At 43.7% G+C, this 12,570-nt stretch overlaps 1 protein-coding gene across 1 annotated transcript; it reads left to right on the forward strand.

Moving 5' to 3' along the window:
• Positions 1-1,973: 1,973 nt before the first annotated feature.
• On the forward strand, positions 1,974-12,025 carry LOC139574804 (ras GTPase-activating protein-binding protein 1-like). The gene is made up of 12 exons (XM_071399693.1): positions 1,974-2,208; positions 3,262-3,378; positions 3,511-3,592; positions 3,814-3,987; positions 4,112-4,202; positions 4,480-4,570; positions 8,730-8,952; positions 9,315-9,416; positions 9,745-9,862; positions 10,219-10,347; positions 10,689-10,798; positions 11,234-12,025. Exons 2-12 carry the CDS (start codon positions 3,284-3,286, stop codon positions 11,474-11,476), a joined length of 1,458 nt encoding a protein of 485 aa, XP_071255794.1. The 5' UTR covers positions 1,974-2,208; positions 3,262-3,283; the 3' UTR covers positions 11,477-12,025.
• The last annotated feature ends 545 nt before the right edge of the window (positions 12,026-12,570 follow it).

Here is a 12,570-nt window from a genome sequence, read left to right on the forward strand (position 1 = left end):
GCACACTGTTGGACTGCATCCCACCTGGCAGGCCTCTCCTACCAGGTGACATGGAGAGGATCTTTCTGCACCAAACACTCAGGGCTCGGTTCTAGGGCCTCTTCTCTCTATACACCAAGTCACTCGGCTGTCATATTCTCACATGGTCTCTCCTATCATTGCTATGCGGATGACACTCAACTACTTTTCTCCTTTCCAAATTTTGTAAGAATCTTTTCTTGGTCCACTGATATAGGACTATTAAAGGCCCAGCCCTGCTATATAGGTCCACTAATATAGGACTATTAAAGGCCCAGCCCTGCAGACTGCTATATAGGTCCACTAATATAGGACTATTAAAGGCCCAGCCCTGCAGACTGCTATATAGGTCCACTAATATAGGACTATTAAATGCCCAGCCCTGCAGACTGCTATATAGGTCCACTGATATAGGACTATTAAAGGCCCAGCCCTGCAGACTGCTATATAGGTCCACTGATATAGGACTATTAAAGGCCCAGCCCTGCTATATAGGTCCACTAATATAGGACTATTAAAGGCCCAGCCCTGCAGACTGCTATATAGGTCCACTGATATAGGACTATTAAAGGCCCAGCCCTGCAGACTGCTATATAGGTCCACTGATATAGGACTATTAAAGGCCCAGCCCTGCAGACTGCTATATAGGTCCACTGATATAGGACTATTAAAGGCCCAGCCCTGCAGACTGCTATATAGGTCCACTAATATAGGACTATTAAAGGCCCAGCCCTGCAGACTGCTATATAGGTCCACTAATATAGGACTATTAAAGGCCCAGCCCTGCAGACTGCTATATAGGTCCACTAATATAGGACTATTAAAGGCCCAGCCCTGCAGACTGCTATATAGGTCCACTAATATAGGACTATTAAAGGCCCAGCCCTGCAGACTGCTATATAGGTCCACTAATATAGGACTATTAAAGGCCCAGCCCTGCAGACTGCTATATAGGTCCACTAATATAGGACTATTAAAGGCCCAGCCCTGCAGACTGCTATATAGGTCCACTAATATAGGACTATTAAAGGCCCAGTGACATTATTTGTATTTTTCAGCGGGTGCTGCAGCACCGTCAGCACCCCTACTTCACGCGGCTATGCCCAGGTGGCAACACGCATCTCTGCGTGCCTGGCAGATATTTCAGCTAGGATGTCAGCCTATAGTCCTACAAGCTCAACCTAAAAAAAAAACGGAGCTGCTCTTCCTCCTGGGGAAGGCCTGACAGCTACAAGAACTTTCCACCATGATTGACAACTCCACGATGTCCCACTCCCAGAGTGCAACGAACTTTGACGTGAACCTGTAAAACAACCCGTCGTTCTATGCAAACACTGAAGAAGTGACTCGCTCCTGCAGGTTCATGTGCCCTTCATGCATTATCATGCTCCTTGCCCATCCTCTGAAAACAGCTGAAACCCGACCTCTTAAATAAACCCACAGTACCCCCCCCCCCCCCCCCAAAACAAAAATATTATTGTGATCTACAACTTGCACTTGACTTTTTTCCCCCCTTACTAGCTCAGACTTTGCAGATAGTTCGTTTATTGAAGAAAGATTTACTTACTATGACTGAAATGCGGTTGTCCCACCTAGCAATCTTAGACGACTAAAATGTTAAATGTGTATATACAGAATGTATAGCCAGCCTATTGATGTGTTTGGTGTGTATTTGTGTGTATACAGGGCTCATCTCAGAACGAATTCCTGTTCAAATAAAGGTTAAATAAAAAATAAAAAAATGTGTGGTGGGAGTGTTAATTCAATGCAGCGAAAAACGCCCCCATTAATTTTGATCCGGGCATGATCCAGCGTGGGCCGCTCCGTAAAATGTTTAACCAATCATAACCATAATCGGAATCCACTACACTCGTTTCCTATTGGCTACATTTAGACTGACAGGTCTACACATACTCCACAACGATTGGTTGTACACTAAACAGCTCAGAGTACATACATTTGATTGGCGACATAGTTCCTCTCGCAGTAAATTCATTGGTTCATGCATCTAGACGGTAAATTCTGGGTAGGTTGTCCACGTCCCACGTTTGAGACCGGTAAAAGAGCAGCCGAACACGTTGTGCGCTGCCCTGCTAGAACAATCTTTCTAGCTACCGCCTGGCAGAGCGGAGGTGATTTCAGTGAAATCACTTTTTTTTTTAAATAAACAATTTAAACAATTGCATCCTGGTAAGTACATTACCCTGTTTGAAATTATTGAATAAATATCCGCTGCAGTAATATTCGTAATCTTAAAGCTTTGTTTGATGCTAACTAGTAAGCTAACGCTAGTTCGCATGATAAAGCTAAGTCATTTTAGTTGTGCTAGCTAGCCAGTTAACTAACGTCACCTAGCTAGTACATTCTTTCCTTAAATTATTCAATGTGCCACGAATGAGTCTTAAATCAGTCAGTCAATGCCCGAGTGTACGGTCGAAATGGTCAACTAATCCGATGGGGTTGGTATGAAGACTGGCCTTTCCCGGCTTTAGTTAACTAGCTGGAATGGCTAGCAAACCATGGCTGCCCAGTTAACGATGTTTGTCTGTTAAAATGTTTATGATATCAGTTTGATGGCAAAGATCATCAGTCGACTGCTATTTAGTCTGCTACGTTAGGTAACTAAATATTTAGCTCGCTAAATAAACTGAGCAGAAAGGAGCCGTGGCTAGCCTAGGAAATTAGCTAGTTAGCCAGCATTGTATTTGCCGCACGTGTTGGTTATACAACCTATCGTAGTTATTTCCAGCTGTCCGAGTTGATTGGGTAATAAGATATAGTTGTCTGGACAGCGACATAACTGGCATGCCAAAATCGTTACATTTCGATAAAATTGTTTTTCTGTCTATGACGTGACCGGTGTTGCAATTCGGCCTTTCTATGCATAGACCCTTGAAGCACAGCTTAGCTAAATAACGTTACAGTTTAGCTGGGTGGGTCTGGTCGACTCATTTGTTTACTACAATTAATTTCATACTACTATGAACTGAAACCTATTATTGGTTGAATTGACTAGATTTCTAGCGAACTAGTCATCCACAGATTAGCTTGAATGCCAATTATGCTCTTGCACAGACTCCTGTAACGTTAGCGCTAATGGTAACGTTTCTTGTCGCCACGATTGGCTAAATAAATAGCTGGGTGATATGGCTTGCCGGGTTTGTCAGACAGAACAGACACGGATGGTGACTGGTACAGGTCAGACTCCATTATCCACACCATGACAACCACACCTTGTTTCAGTTCTCTCCAGCTGACCAAAGAAATGGTGATGGAGAAACCAAGTGCCCAGCTCGTCGGGCGGGAGTTTGTCCGACAGTACTACACACTACTCAACCAGGCACCCGACTACCTGCACAGGTAAAGCCAGTACAGTACTAGAAAAATCTTCCCAAACAGTATCTGTTCTATTGGGATCTGCTTTAATATATTAATGGGCTATCTATGCCTCTCCTACAAAGACAAGAAGTAACTGATTTTAAACTTTTTTAGGTTTTATGGGAAAAATTCCTCCTATGTACATGGAGGTCTGGACAACAATGGCAAACCAGTTGAATCAGTCTACGGACAGTCGGTGAGTACTGCAATACAATTTTCATTACTTCGTGAAGGAGTATTATACATTTCCTTTATAAAATATCCAACGCGACACATCCACACATGATTTTATGGCAAAGATCTCTCAGTATGTTCATATTAAAGATGGGTATATATATTGTCAGTTAGGCTTTCTGATACAAGACTAACACATTTTAAGTTTGAGATTTTCATCAAGGTCTTTATTTCCGTATAAAGGAGATCCATAAGAAAGTGTTGGCGCTGAACTTTCGTGACTGCCACACCAAGATCAGGCATGTGGACGCCCATGCGACCTTGAACGAGGGCGTGGTGGTGCAAGTGATGGGAGAGCTGTCCAACGACATGCAACCCATGCGAAAATTCATGCAGACATTCGTGCTGGCCCCTGAGGTAGGTCCTTCAACTGTATAGATGGACATTGAAAATTTGTCCTTGATATGTTTTCATTTATGTATTAGTGTCCAGTTCAGTTAAAGGATTGATTGTTTTAAACTCAATGACGTTGGTGTTTCAGGGCACTGTAACAAACAAGTTCTACGTTCACAACGATGTATTCCGTTACCAAGACGAAGTGTTTGGGGATTCTGACTCAGAACCCCCTGAAGGTGAGCCTGTTAAAGATTAGGAAGCTTCTTTACGGTTGGCTGGTTGTTTCATATGTCATTTATGTCTCATGACTAATACATAATGGTTAGAGGTGTTGCTCTTATTGAACTCCATTGCGGTGCTTTGTACCTCTGGGTCAACGCTACTATTATGAATAATATGCCATCACCGTTTAGGTATATAGAAGCATCTGCTAAATGACAAAAATGTACCAGGTATTTCATTTCGTTCTTAAACTGCTGTAATTGGGACTCGGTCATGTTCTTGGTGTTTCAGAGTCTGATGAGGACGTGGAGGAGATGGAGGAGAGAGTACCATCACCTGAGGTGGCCCAGGAAGAGCCAACCTTCTACAAACAGACACCTTGGTAAGGAAACGTATCCATCTTAGTCTTGACTACATCAACAATCCTATTCCACTTTTCCTCCTCAATGCTAAGTCTTTAATACTATAACATGAATGGTGGCAAACATACCTTTCATCAGAGAGGGAGTGAGAGAGAGGTGTTCACCCATGGTGCTCAAAATAAAACATTTTAAGATTGTAATTAATCATAACAGAATGCAAAGGGTAGAACTATGTTATACCAACATGACCGGTTTTATTGAAACGCAAAACATTTAACCTAGAAGGAACAAGTCACCTACACAGTACTAAAACATAACTCCAAATATAATATTTGTCTTGTAGGCTATTTGTATAAACATTTTAATTAATAACAAAACAGCTCTGTTTTCAAATAAAATCTAGGCCTCTCGTTTAATTTAGCCTTGGCTAATAAATAACCAAACATGGCTGTCTACAATGGCTGGTCATGGCTAGAATGAATCCAGCTTGTCAAATTAACATCAGATTTGACTTTTCGTATCAGGTTAGGAGAATTTACGCAGCATGTTTGGAGAATTAGGAAAAGGGTTAGAGTTAGCTAAAAGGAAACTTTTGACGTGCGGTCGTGTGATTTATACGTGGCTTATTGACAACAGTTTCGTACTATGGGGCAGTTGGCTGCTGAATACGCTCAACTGAAATGCACCGATTGCGCATAATACTGTACTCTAGTCTATCAATCCATTCCAAATCTTTATAGACTACTATACATGAAACGGGCGGCACATGTTTATCTTGCCTAGGGGAGCAGAACTTCTACAGCTGTCCTGACCAACACAATTTGTCTAATTTGCGACTGTCCTTGGCCTGCTCAGTGAGCCGCTGCTGTTGGGAAATTAAAACTGTCCCACTCGTTTTTTTAAAGCAGCTTACGATATCCATCAGCCTTGTTACTTTGTTCTCAGGAAGGCGTGATCTAGGGGCCTCCCGAGTGGCGCAGTGGTCTTAGGTAGTGCTAGCTGTGTCAGTAGATAGTCTGGGTTTGAGTCCAGGCTCTGTTGCAGTCGGCCACAACCGGGAGACCCTTGGGGCAGGGGACAATTGGCCCAGCGTCGTCCGGGTTAGGGGAGGGTTTGGCCCATTGTCGTTAGGGGAGGGTTTGGCCCAGCGTCGTCCGGGTTAGGGGAGGGTTTGGCCCAGCGTCGTCCGGGTTAGGGGGGGGTTTGGCCCAGCGTCGTCCGGGTTAGGGGGGGCTTGGCCCAGCGTCGTCCGGGTTAGGGGAGGGTTTGGCCCATTGTCGTCCGGGTTAGGGGAGGGTTTGGTCCAGCGTCGTCCGGGTTAGGGGAGGGTTTGGCCCAGCGTCGTCCGGGTTAGGGGGGGGTTTGGCCCAGCGTCGTCCGGGTTAGGGGGGGCTTGGCCCAGCGTCGTCCGGGTTAGGGGAGGGTTTGGCCCATTTTCGTCCGGGTTAGGGGAGGGTTTGGCCCAGCGTCGTCCGGGTTAGGGGAGGGTTTGGCCCAGCGTCGTCCGGGTTAGGGGAGGGTTTGGCCCAGCGTCGTCCGGGTTAGGGGATGGTTTGGCCCAGCGTTGTCCGGGTCCCGTCGCGCATTAGCGTCTCCTGTGGCGGGCCGGGCACAGTGCACGCTGACACGGTTACCAGGTGTACAGTGTTTCCTCTGACACATTGGTGGGCTGGCTTCCGGGTTAAGTAGGCATTGTGTCAGGAAGCAGTGTGGCTTGGTTGGGTTGTGTTTCGGAGGACGCACTGCTCTTGACCTTTGCATCTCCTGAGTCCGTACGGGAGTTGCAGCGACGTGACTAACTACCAATTGGATACTGTTCCTTTCGTCCTTGTCAATCATTGATGAAATTAGTGTTATGACAATATATTTAATTAAATCATTCAAAAACCTTTAATGCAATTGTAGACAGAAGTTGACAATCAGGAACATAGCACGCATGTTTCCCAGTAAGTTCTGCATCAAACAAAGTCTCAAGTTGTTTTGTTACACCCTCAGTCTAGCCTGGTGTCACTACCTACGTCATTACCTTTTTACTCCTGAGACCAAAACCCTGCCTACCAAGCTATATAAACAATGCTATATAAACAATGGCTTTTAGTGTTATCTTAAACTTAGCAGTAAACGTCCACTCCCCAAAGTTGATTTATTGTGGGATGTTTGACTAGTCTTATCTCCTCCACTCCCCTGCAGAGCTCCTTCAGTCACACATTTCTCAGAGGGACCTCTTTATAATGAGAGAGAGAACTAAAAAACAATTGTGGAACAATACTAAACCTCTACAATGAATATATATATATATATATATAGTTCATCTGTAGTCTAGGACCCTATAAATGTAAGGAGGGAGGGGTCTTATAACCCCTCCCCTTCTCTTAATATAACATAAGCATAATCAATTATTCTAATACATCAAACATTTGTAAAGCCCCAATCATGACCCCTAGGTGAACCCTAACAATACCATGAAATTGGGGAGAAAACGGAGTAGTACATTTATTAAATTTAAGGCCGTTTTAACTAGAGGTCGACCGATTTTAAGTTTTCATAACAATCGGTAATCAGCGTTTTTGGACGCCGATTACATTGCACTCCACGAGGAGACTGCGTGGCAGGCTGACCACCTGTTACGCGCGGGCAGCAAGGAGCCAAGATAAGTTGCTAGCTAGCATTTTAAATTTATCTCATAAAAAAACAATCAATCTTAACATAATCACTAGTTAACTACACATGGTTGATATTACCAGTTTAACTAGCTTGTCCTGCGTTGCGAATAATCAATGCGGTGCCTGTTAATTTATCATTGAATCACAGCCTATTTCACCAAACGGGTGATGATTTAACAAGCGCATTCGTGAAAAAAAAGCACTATCGTTGCACCAATGTACCTAACCATAAACATCAATGCCTTTCTTAAAATCAATACACAAGCATGTTTTTTTAAGCCTGCATATTTAATTAAAATAAATTCATTTTAGCAGGCAATATTAACTAGGGAAATTGTGTCACTTCTCTTGCGTTCTATGCAAGCAGAGTCGGGGTATATGCAGCAGTTTGGGCCGCCTGGCTCGTTGCGAACTGTGTGAAGTCCATTTCTTCCGAACAAAGACTAATTAATTTGCCTGAATTTTACATACATTGCACAACCTTCAATATTAACAGGAATATTTAGACTTATGGATGCCACCCGTTCGATAAAATACGGAACGGTTCCGTATTTCACTGAAAGAATAAACGTTTTGTTTTCGAAATGATAGTTTCCAGATTTGACCATGTTAATGACCTACGGCTCCTATTTCTGTGTTTGTTATATTATAATTAAGTCTATGATTTGATAGAGCAGTCTGACTGAGCGGTGGTAGGCAGCAGCAGGCTCGTAAGCATTAATTCAAACAGCACTTAACTGCGTTTGCCAGCAGCTCTTAGCAATGCTTGAAGCACAGCGCTGTTTATGACTTCAAGCCTATCAACTCCCGAGATTAGGCTGGCAATAATAAAGTGCCTATAAAAACATCCAATAGTCAAAGGTATATGAATTACAAATGGTATATAGATATAGTCCTATAATAACTACAACCTAAAACTTCTTAACTGGGAATATTGAAGACTCATGTTAAAAGGAACCACCAGCTTTCATATGTTCTGAGCAAGGAACTTAAACATTAGGTTTTTTACATGGCACATATTGCACTTTTACTTTCTTTCTCAAAACACTTTGTTTTTACAATATTTAAACCAAATTGAACATGTTTCGTTATTTATTTGAGACTAAATTGATTTTTATTTATGTATTATATTAAGTTAAAATACGTGTTCATTCAGTATTGTTGTAATTGTCATTATATATAGATATAAAAATCAGACGATTAATCGGTATCGGCTTTTTTTGGTCCTCCCATAATCGGTATCGGCGTTGGAAAATCATAATCGGTCGACCTCTAGTCTTGACTGTTTTGGAGAAAAACCCCTCTCGGCGGGTACACTGGAAACTTTGAGAATCAACACTTTGCATTGCAACCCCCCCCCCCCAGACAATTTGGATGTCAAATTTAATTTACTGGCTTTTCTGTGATGCCACATTGGTGGTTTACCCAATAAATTTCTTGCCACTTATTTAGTACGACTTCATTCTAGTCTATGCTTGGGTTAATATTAGATATGTTTGTGTCTGGGCTATATCAGCACCGAGGCCAAGAGACCAGAGGAGGAGGTGGCTTTAACCCCAGAGCCCGAGGCAGAACCTGAGGCGGTGCCAGACGTGGTGGATGGAAAACGGGACCTGGAGCCAGAGACCCAGCAGCAACAGGAACACACCACAGAGGAGCAGGGAGAGAAGTGTCCAGCCTCCTCACCCCTGCCCTCTGCCACTGCTGACCCTGCCCCCGCACCTGCTGAAGATAACCGGGTAGGTCTCAACCCTAATGTTGGCTACGCTGTGGTCATGTCAACATGGTGGTTGTGATTCCTTGTGTGACCTGGCTGTATATTCCTCTGGATGCTGTGTTTTGGCTGGTTATCCACTGTCGAGGTCACTAGGCAATCTGTGACTTGTCTAAACCTCTGGTTATTCCAGTTTGGTTTAAGAACCATTTTGGTTGCATCAGCTTTGATAGCTAATTTTGTACATTAACTACTATTGCTGAGAAATTCCTTCCTTTGGCCCTTGATGTTCTTCATTAGGTTTATCTGGCTTCTAGTGGTTTCCCTGTACAGCTACCAGACCTCGTTCAGCTTGATTTAATACCATCTGTTTGGTCTCTCCTCCAGCCTTTCTCCTGGGCGTCTGTCACCAGTAAGAACCTTCCCCCTAGTGGAGCTGTCCCTGTCTCAGGCATCCCCCCACACGTCGTCAAAGGCCCATCGGCACCGGTACGTTAACATACAATGTTACTTTTCTCTTTGTAAAAACACTCCTGTAGCACTCCGATATGATGTATTAATAAATACCAGCAGAAGAAACAACCACACATACTATATTGATTAGTAAGGGGATAAAATCACCTATTACACATCTAGCATGTATCCTACCAGTTGAAAGACCACACGTCCTATATTTATGATTAGGTATAATTAACATTTTACGTTTGACTTTTTTAAATCAACGTTCCTCTTAAAGGACAACGAACACAATCAACTAGGAGCCTTGTTGTCTTGGTCTTCTAGCCTGGTTTCTCAGGGTCTTGTCTTGGTGCTTTAGCCCAGGGTGGAGGTGAAAACAGAAGCCACAGCACAGAGAACACAACCGAGAGGAGACCAGAGACCACGGGAAGCAAGGCCAGGCCCCCCACCAGTCAACAGAGGACCCCGACCAGGAGGTACCGTCCACCAGATAGCATCTCACCCCCAACACACGTTACCATCCACCAGGAAACTGGATCATGTTCAGGAGGTAGAAAACGTATCGAAATGAAGCGCAACTGGGATGTACTACCTGACCTCGTCCAATAAGAACACAGATTTGTTTTTGTTTTTAATGTTTTGCTACAGTATGCTGTCTACGTTGGACGTAAACCTGTCTGTTAGTTTGAACTCTGAATTGGAATCTGTCAGTCTGAATGGGAATCTGTCTGTGTGTATAGTGCTTATTCTTTGAAGAAACATCAGACGTGTATGCGTGACCGTTAATAAAGTGATCTCTCATACCTCTGTCGGGTCTGCTCTTGGTCTGCAGTGCGGGAAGGAGAGCAGGGAGAGTCGTCGGAGGTTAGCCGTGTGGTGAGGTATCCAGACGCTCACCAGCTCTTCGTAGGGAACGTTCCCCATGATGTGGACAAGGCAGAGCTCAAGGAGTTTTTCCAACGTATGTTGCTTTTTTTAATGGTCTGCAAAAAAAAGCTTTTGAATTAATAGCTTTATGGTTTCAACTGGCAAATAATTGATTAAATAGGGACAGCACATGGTAATCAACAACTCTGACAGTCCTGGGGTGTAGTAGTACCAGATTTAGATGGCTAGTCTTAATTGATCATGGTCCCCAAATGACCTGTAAAAGAGTTAGACATAATTGATTAGAATCATTGATCTTTCTCATTTTAAATGATCTGCAACGGAACACAGAATGCTTTGCAGCAACTGATGGAAGTAATCGATTGATTGAAAGAGTTGATATGTCATTTTAATACGTTCTGGTTCTTCCTACAGAGTATGGTACTGTGCTTGAGCTACGGATCAACAGCGGAGGAAAGCTTCCCAACTTTGGCTTCGTGGTGTTTGACGACTCGGAGCCTGTGCAGAAAATCCTAAGCAGCCGGGTAATAATTATTTTAAACATACGTTAAGTCTGAGTGTTTTAATTACCAACATGCTGATTTGATGAGCTCGGCTCCATTTTGTAAAGCCTTCGGCTCCATTTTGTAAAGCCTTCGGCTCCGTTTTGTAGGGCCTTCGGCTCCGTTTTGTAAAGCCTTCGGCTCCATTTTGTAGGGCCTTAGGCTCCATTTTGTAGGGCCTTCGGCTCCATTTTGTAAGGCCTTCGGCTCCATTTTGTAAGGCCTTCGGCTCCATTTTGTAAAGCCTTCGGCTCCATTTCAATGATGATAGAAAGGTGCTTCATATTCCCATAAATGTCTGTTTGGAAGCAGTACATGTCATTCAACAATTCTTTCTAAAAGCCCACTCTGATCTTTACAGTTGTTTTTGATCATTTTAAATGAGTTAATATACTAACAGTCCTCTTTCATTTGTAGCCCATTAAGTTCAGAGGCGATGTCCGACTGAACGTGGAGGAAAAGAAGACTCGCTCCGCCCGGGAAGGGGACCGGCGAGACATCCGCCCCAGAGGTCCAGGTGGCCCCGGAGGGCCCCGAGAGAGGATTGGAGGGCCCAGAGGCCCCCCCACCAGGGGTGGCATGGCACAGAAACCCAGCTTTGGCTCTGGACGTGGTACTGGACCCAGTGAGGGAGGTCGCTACATGGGACCTCGTCAGTGAATGTAACTCTGAAGTTGGTCTGATGTCCTACTACCATGCCAGTTACTACTACTACTGATGTCAGTTGCCCCGACTCTTGAGTATTATAAAACAAAGATGGCTTCTCCATCCCTCCTTCGCTTTTTGTTTTGTTCCTTGGGATTCTGGAATGTGATCCATCGCTCCTTTCTCCTGACGTTGACATGATCTGGACTTTTCTCCTCGTCTTTTACATCATCCTGAACTTGAATTTGTTGAAAGTAATAAAAAATAAATAAAGGGGTCTTAAACTAACTACTTGAATTGGAACAACCCAGTTTGGTTTTGGCGGTCTCTCCCTGTTTCTTAAAGGAACGTGTATGTTCTGCTTGGGCAGTCCTGTGTATTGCTACCACTGTCTTTTCAGGTCAAATGCAAGTAATGGTTTTATTTTAAATTGTGAAGTTGAATCATGGTTGTAAATGGTTATTATCGAGCATGTAACAGATCTGGTCTGCCTTTCACTACTGATGCACTTCATCATGACAAATCGGCTGAGAGAACTGAATAAACATGTTTTACTGTTTTAAACCTGAATTCTGTCGTCTATACATCGAGTTGATCTTTATGGGCCAGTTTCCTGGACACATTAGTCCTACTTCTGGACTATAAAGCATGTCTGGAGATGCACTAAAAAGCAAGCTCATTGGACAAGATAAGGTGTCCAGGAAACCAGCCCTTATTTATTAGGAGAAAAGGAACTGGCTGCCCTAAGGAAACCTAGCCACGAACCGTGAAAGAGATGACATCCCCAAAAAAGCAGAAGATCAGAAGCAGTGGCAGTCCTGTTGTCGATGCCTTATGTTCCACACAGGAACCAAGAGGATTAAGGAAGTCATTCTTTAACACCGAGCAAATGTATTGCCAAGATGTAAATGAGACGGATGTACAAGAAGTAGTTTTCCTTCTCTTGTAGGTCAGCACAGTGTTTCCTACTTAAAATGGTTAGCATTGATTTCCATCCTAACGGCATGTTCATGTAAACTAGAGATCACGTGGTCTAGTTTAGGAGTGGCACCAGACGGAAGAGGATCTTGCCGGCTGCAATGGACGACAGATGGCTCTGGAGGACTTCA

The sequence above is a fragment of the Salvelinus alpinus genome, chromosome 4, assembly GCF_045679555.1.
Source record: "Salvelinus alpinus chromosome 4, SLU_Salpinus.1, whole genome shotgun sequence".
Taxonomy (NCBI): Eukaryota; Metazoa; Chordata; class Actinopteri; order Salmoniformes; family Salmonidae; genus Salvelinus; species Salvelinus alpinus.

Coding starts and splice junctions, on each gene's coding strand:
- LOC139574804 (XM_071399693.1), top strand. CDS start 3,284: ATGGTGATGGAGAAACCAAGTGCCCAGCTCGTCGGGCGGGAGTTTGTC. Junction 3,379..3,510: donor GCACCCGACTACCTGCACAG/GTAAAGCCAGTA, acceptor AAACTTTTTTAG/GTTTTATGGGAAAAATTCCT. Junction 4,203..4,479: donor TGACTCAGAACCCCCTGAAG/GTGAGCCTGTTA, acceptor TTGGTGTTTCAG/AGTCTGATGAGGACGTGGAG.